At 42.9% G+C, this 7337-nt stretch overlaps 1 protein-coding gene across 1 annotated transcript in view; it reads left to right on the top strand.

The window, feature by feature from the left end:
• Positions 1–6045, top strand: part of LOC115134038 (uncharacterized) — a 50909-nt gene extending 44864 nt beyond the window's left edge. The window contains 13 exon segments of the mRNA XM_065022139.1: positions 122–330; positions 495–545; positions 945–1031; positions 1300–1364; positions 1578–1700; positions 1790–1931; positions 2143–2302; positions 2413–2510; positions 2613–2696; positions 2872–2990; positions 3104–3250; positions 3336–3513; positions 3608–6045. Coding sequence (XP_064878211.1) covers positions 122–330; positions 495–545; positions 945–1031; positions 1300–1364; positions 1578–1700; positions 1790–1931; positions 2143–2302; positions 2413–2510; positions 2613–2696; positions 2872–2990; positions 3104–3250; positions 3336–3513; positions 3608–3823 — 1679 coding nt within the window. The 3' untranslated portion in view covers positions 3824–6045.
• The last annotated feature ends 1292 nt before the right edge of the window (positions 6046–7337 follow it).

Consider the following 7337-nt stretch of genomic DNA (forward strand, 5'->3'; position numbering starts at 1 on the left):
AGTCACAACTTCCTGCTTTGATCTGAATGTTAGTTTGGCTACGTTAGTGACCTAATTGGTTGATCTTTGTCATACCTGCTCTTTCTTTTGCTTTATGGGGATGATGCATCTCTCCCTCTAGATCTGGTCTATGTGCTGTGGCTGTTTTTCGTCACCTTGGCGTGGAACTGGAACATGTGGCTTATCCCGGTGCGCTGGGCCTTCCCCTACCAGACCCCCAGTAACATCTACCTGTGGCTACTCACTGACTATCTGTGTGACCTCATCTACATCCTGGACATCCTGGTCTTCCAGCCCCGCCTGCAGTTTGTCCGCAGTGGAGACATAGTGGTGAGATTGAGACTACAATTGTGAAATGTCCCTATTTTGGCATTCTAATGAGACCATGTTGCCAGACGAGGGGTTACATCTCAAATAGATTTTCCAGATACACACACAGAAATACACGTGTCAAAATCATTGATGTATGTGTTTTTTGTTTGTTCTCATTGCAGTTTGACAAAAAGGACATGAGAGTGAATTACATGAAAACCTTCCGGTTCAAGGTAAGGTTTCACTTGAAAATGATTTTGCAGTGTTCACTACTGAATGACTACTCTGTGGCCTTCTAGTTAGAATGTATGCCCTGAGATTGGAAGGTTGTGAGTTCAATCCCTGGCTGAGTCATACCAAAGACTGTAAATATGGGACCTGATGAGTCTCTGCTTGGCACTCAGCATTAAGGAGATAGTTTTGTGGTAAGGCCCTGTGATAGCGTCCTGCCCAGGGTGTGTACTTGTACATTAAGCTGCCTCACGCTACAGAAACAGGGCCTACCTTTCCGGCTTGTGCAAGGCTATATACTTACTACTGAATAGCTTTGAGAAAGATCATGTTTTTTAGCCATGTGATGATGTCAGTTTATTTACAGACCATGTCTCTGACTGTGTTTCTCTGGGTTCCAGATGGATGTCATCAGTCTTGTTCCACTGGAGTTGTTCTATTTTAAAACTGGGATCAACCCACTCCTCCGCTTCCCACGACTACTTAAGGTAAAGCTTACCTGCCACCTGTGTGGTCTACCTGGTTTGACTGTGATATAGAGCTGAGATTAACCAAAAATGATCGGCACTGATCACTTATCGCAGGCATTTTGCCGATATCGTTCATTACAATAAGTAGCCTATACTAGAAAGTTTGAAATGAAATAAGTTCACTAATAAGGGTGATTTGTTAATCGGACAATTGATGGCTACTGTGAAACATACCATCATGTTATTCAGACAGCAATTAAAATGTCATCTTTCCTCCATTCTCCAGATAATGTCTTTCTTTGAGTTCAACGACCGTCTTGAGGGCATCCTTACCAAAGCCTACGTTTACAGGTGAGCACAACCAACTTGTTACATTTTTAGCACAGTGTTTTATCTGCATCATCATGCTCAGGTCACAATGAATAGGATTATATGGGCAGGGGGGACCTGATCCTAGATAAGCACTCCTATTCTGAGACTCAGGCCCTGGTCTTTCTTAGGGACATGAGGAGCAGCTCAGTATGTAAAAGCCACTCTCTCTCTCCTTCTGTCTGGTTTGATCAGAGTGATCCGGACCACCACCTACCTGCTGTACTGCCTGCACTGTAATGCCTGTCTGTACTACTGGGGCTCTGCGTATGAAGGTCTGGGCTCCACGCAGTGGGTCTATGACGGACAGGGCAACAGGTGTGAGGATTCACCTTCAATAAACTTATATTCATCATAATCATATCTTCACACTATCATTGAATTGTCCCTGCAATCATGTTTTTCAGTTACATCCGCTGCTACTACTTTGCTGTGAAGACCCTAATCACCATTGGTGGACTGCCGGACCCCACAACGCTCTTTGAAATCATCTTTCAGCTCATAAACTACTTTGTTGGAGTGTTTGCCTTTTCCATCATGATTGGACAGGTTGGTTACCACATTACCAATATCTGTGTATAATGTAAAATATGATCATGTGTTTAAGGATGAAATATCTAGATTTGTTGATTGATAAGACTACTACTTGTTATCTAGCTCTGAATCATTATCTGAACATCTGTTCTATTATAAGCTAATTATTGTGTTGGCTGTTGTGATTAGTGTCAACTCCTGATTGGCCAATGACCGTTTCTTTCAGATGAGAGATGTGGTTGGTGCAGCCACAGCAGGACAGACGTACTACAGAGCATGCATGGACAACACTGTCAAATACATGGCCTCCTACCGTATCCCTAAAGACGTGCAGAACCGGGTTAAAACCTGGTACAACTACACCTGGCAGTCCCAGGGCATGCTGGGTAGGCACATGTCACTTTGTGCTGTGTTGTGTTGTTTTGTTGCATTGTGCTGCATTGCCTTGTGTTGTGTTGTGTTTGTTTACTCTCTATTTGTGTCTGTCTCTATACAGATGAACAGGAGCTTCTGGTTCAGCTCCCAGACAAGATGAGGCTGGACATCGCTGTGGATGTCAACTATGACATTGTCAGTAAAGTGTCTCTCTTCCAGGTGCGTAAGTCTTAGGGCCTCTCCAGGCTGTCTCAGAACACAGAAGATTTGACGAGCTCTATCTCTCTGTAGTTCTCACTCAGCCCTACTTCTCCCTCTCAGGGTTGCGATAGACAGATGATCTTTGACATGCTGAAGAGACTGAGGTCTGTTGTTTACCTCCCAGGGGACTATGTCTGCAAAAAGGTAAAGGTTAAAGCCGCCTATCTAGCTTGTTTGTGTCCACGTGCATGCGCGTGTGCGCGAGCGTGCTTCTCTGTTTGAATGTATTTAATGTGTAGTTTGTATGCACTCTGCGTCTTATTTGTGTAAGGTAAACTGTTAAGAGCAGGAGATGTCTGACTGTCGCTCTGTGTTTCAGGGTGAAGTTGGGCGGGAAATGTATATCATCAAAGCCGGAGAGGTGCAGGTGGTGGGCGGGCCAGACGGGAAGACTGTGTTTGTCACACTGAGGGCGGGGTCAGTGTTTGGGGAAATCAGGTGAGCATGATGTCAGGTCTGACGTATGCTCTTTGTTTCACTGAAGCAAGCACACACATTTTCTTCAGGAAATGTACTTTTTCTAGTTGGATTTCTTCTCTTTGGGTTGAAAGCTTGCTGGCAGTTGGTGGAGGGAACAGGAGAACAGCAAACGTGGTGGCTCATGGCTTCGCCAACCTGTTCATCCTGGACAAGAAGGACCTCAATGAGATTCTAGTGCATTACCCCGAGTCCCAGAAGCTGCTCCGCAAGAAGGCCAGGTTAGACAGGGGAATAAAGACTACTATTCAGTTCACCATTTTTCATGTATAAGAATTTGTGATTGTTTGTTGTTTCCGGAATCAGGAAGATGCTCACGAAAGATAAGAAGCCTCCGAAGGAGCCGGCCCAGGTGATCCCTCCTCGAACGGTCACGCCCAAGCTATTCAAAGCTGCTCTGGATGTGGCGCATCAGAAAACAGGCCTCAAAGGGACCCTCGCCAAGATTAAGGAGAAGATCAACAAATCCAGCGTTTCTCTACAGGTATGGCATTTGCTGTGAAAAAAATAAAACACCCACATTATCTACACACACACTTGTCTGCTCTGAATGAGCTAACCTCCCAGTTTCCCCACAGCCCTCCATGTCCTCCTCCCTGCCTCCCTTGTCCCCAGTCTCCAGTCTGGACCCAGAGCGCAAGGCTGACGCCACGTCACCAACCTTAGACAGCTCCACGCTGCTCTGCCCCGTCTCCCATTGTCACGGAGATGAGACACTCTCCAAGGAGCAGGGCCAAGTGGAGGGAGAAGTTGCAGGAGAGAGTGGGAAGAAGAAAGAAAAGAGAAAGGCATGAGTTGTCTCCAAAAGCTTTAAAAGCTGTCTTCATGTGGAGAAAGGGATGCACTTTTTTGTCCCTCTGTACTCTACTGCAGAGAGGGAGACCAGAGAGAGAAGAGCCATGGTTCCTCAAGATCATCCAATTATGTCTCAGGAGTCACAGACTCAGTTTCTGTTCCTTTATACCCATAGACTCTTCTTTTAGCTAACCCTTTGATACTCAGTACACTGAGTTTACCAAATTTGGAACACCTTCCTAATATTGAGTTCAACCGCTCCCTTTCACCCTCAGAACAGACTCAATTTCTCATGGCATGGACTCTACAAAGTGTCGAAAGCATTCCACAGGGATACTGGCCACTGTTGACTCCAATGCTTCCCACAGTTGTGTCAAGTTGGCTGGATGTCTTTTGGGTGGTGGACGATTCTTAATACACACAGGAAACTGTTGTGTGAAACCCAGTGTTGCAGTTCTTGACACAAACCGGTGCGCCCAGCACCTACTACCATATCCCGTTCAAAGGCACTTAAATATGTTGTCTTGCCGATTCACAATCTGAAATGCACACATACACAATCCATTTCTCAATTGTCTCAAGGCTTAAAAATCCTTTAACCTGTTGCCTCCTCTTCATCTACACTGATTGAAGTGGATTTAATAAGGGATCATAGCTTTCACCTGGATTCACCTGGTCAGTTTATGTAATGCAAAGAGCAGGTGTTCTTAATGTTGTTGTGTATACTCAGTGTATAGGGCCTAGGCGACCTAATTCCACAGGGATGGAGAAACGGGTGCTAAACTGATGTCTTTGATATTTCAGTATATGTTTGTGTTTACAATCCCAGAGGTAAATGTACCAATCAGCAATAATTGACACAGACATCATCTCATCAGGGGTATGACAAGGTGGTCACCCAGGTTACAGCTGTGTGTTTGGGGGAGGTCCTCTCCAAGTCTTCTGTTCTCTGTTTTCGGAAAAACAAATGCCTTCTAAACCCTAGTTTTTTTTTTTCATTTTATTCCTTTTTTCAAATGTATTCATTCAGTGAGTGGGGGGTGTGAATGGGAAATACTATAAAAATGTTGGAATCTGAGGAAATATTTTGAAATGTTTACGTTTTGTAAAGATGACCAGTTATTTATAGTTTTGTTCAATGGAATGTTATTATTGCCTTATTTATCATGGCCCTTGATAGTGTTTCTGGGGTGAATGGGTCAATGATGTATATATTTTTCATCTGAAAATGTTGAAATGAGTGTACAATTTTTATAACGGTCAGCTTGTCAATGTACATATTGTTTTGTATGCAGAAAGGTAGAAGTGCAGCTAATAATTTCATCAAGACTGGTAAACTGTCAATCATGAGTTCACCATGCCAGACAATCAAAGATTTACTTTTAGTCGGCAGCTATACCTTACAAAATCATTTTTAATTTAGCTGAACAAATGACAGTTACAACAGCTTTTGACACTGATTGGTATGTTTAAAATAACACGTATGTTTAAAATGACTGTTTATTTAAAAAAAATACTAACTTGACAGATCAGAAGACGACTCATGTCCACAATTTATACATGAACAGTACATGTTTTTAAGTTAGAGGTTTTCTTATCTGTTGGATATACTTTTTAATCATACTATTAACCAAATGCTGTTTTCAAAATTTTGTAAATAGGAAAATACTTAAACCCCTAAATGTAGTTTTTCAGGAAGCAATGCAAGGTGTAACATAATTGTATAGATCCTAAATTCACCAATGGAATACATAGGGTCTATAAACTAGCTACCGAAACTGCCAGACAATGTGTAGCTTGTATGTGAATATTGTTATGTTGGTTGTTGATTACCTTCTTTGTGTATATAGTGTAGGTGACAAAAGCTGTCATGCAACAGATGCTGAGAAAAAAACTTTTGTGATACACCTGCTTTTAATAGATGGGTTAGCTAACAATGTTCACGCTTCAATGGGGCAGAAGTCCATGAGTTGTTGTGATTCTGGATCGCCATGTAGCTACCAACAATGACAAGAAACTGCCATGTGGGGTATCGCGAGTGACCTGTTTCATCTTGTTCTTGATGCCTTGTTTTGGCTGATTTCATGTCAATGCTAATATGGCTCAAATTCACTACCTAGCTAACCAACAACAGTTATCAAATGCTCATTGTGCAAATATATTTATGTTTTCAATAAACATTGGAGACAATATAGTTTACATTGTCAACAATTTAAGCCAACCGCGTCTGTTTTGCCTCATAGTTGCGCAGGACTTGATTTTGTTTAAGTGATAATGCCAGAGAAGCCGGCGTTTGGAGGATATATTGGCACGGTGTTGTTAGGCCCGAGATAAAGTTGAGGGCTGACAAACCGTGCCAATATATCCTCAGAACATCGGCTTCGAGGGATTAACACTTTGGATTGTTTACTATTTTCTACATTGTAGAATAATAGTGAAGACATCAAACCTATGAAATAACACGTGGAATCATAAAGTAACCAAATATATTTTATATTTGAGATTCTTCAAATAGCCACCCTTTGCCTTGACAGCTTTGCACACTTGGCATTCTCTCAACCAGCTTCACCTGGAATGTTTTTTCCAACCGTCTTGACGGAGTTCCCACATATGCTGAGCACTTGTTGGCTGGTTTTCCTTCACTCTGCGGTCCGACTCATCCCAAACCATCTCAATTTGGTTGAGGTCGGGGAATTGTGGATGCTAGCTTTCCAAATGTTTAAAATAAAAAATATGCTAGACAGGGTGGGATCTTTTTGTATTGGTAAAAAATAATGAGAGAAATGTTGGTGGAAACACTTGATATGAATATTGATTTAAAAAATATAATAATATAAGACATCCTCTCACTGTCAACTGTGTTTATTTTCAGCAAACTTAACATGTGTAAATATTTGTATGAACATAAGATTCATCAACTGAGACATAAACTGAATAAGTTCCACAGACATGTGACTAACAGAAATGGAATAATGTGTCCCTGAACAAAGGGGGGATCAAAATCAAAAGTAACAGTCAGTATCTGGTGTTGCCACCAACTACATTAAGTACTGCAGTGCATCTCTTCATGGACTGCACCAGATTTGCCCGTTCTTGCTGTGAGATGTTACCCCACTCTTCCACCAAGGCACCTGCAAGTTCCTGGACATTATTGGGGGGAATGGCCCTAGCTCTAACCCTCCGATCCAACGGGTCCCAGACGTGCTCAATGGAATTGAGAACAGGGCTCTTAGCTGGCCATGGCAGAACACTGACATTCCTGTCTTGCAGGAAATCACGCACAGAACGAGCAGTATCGCTGGTGGCATTGTCATGCTGGAGGGTCATGTCAGGATGAGCCTGCAGGAAGGGTACCACATGAGGGAGGAGGATGTCTTCCCTGTAATGCACAGTGTTGAGATTGCCTGCAATGACAACAAGCTCAGTCCTATGATGCTGTGACATACCACTCCAGACCATGACGGACCCTCCACCTCCAAATCGATCCCGCTACAGAGTACAGGCCTCGGTGTA

Source organism: Oncorhynchus nerka, linkage group LG9a, assembly GCF_034236695.1.
Source record: "Oncorhynchus nerka isolate Pitt River linkage group LG9a, Oner_Uvic_2.0, whole genome shotgun sequence".
In the NCBI taxonomy this organism is placed as follows: Eukaryota; Metazoa; Chordata; class Actinopteri; order Salmoniformes; family Salmonidae; genus Oncorhynchus; species Oncorhynchus nerka.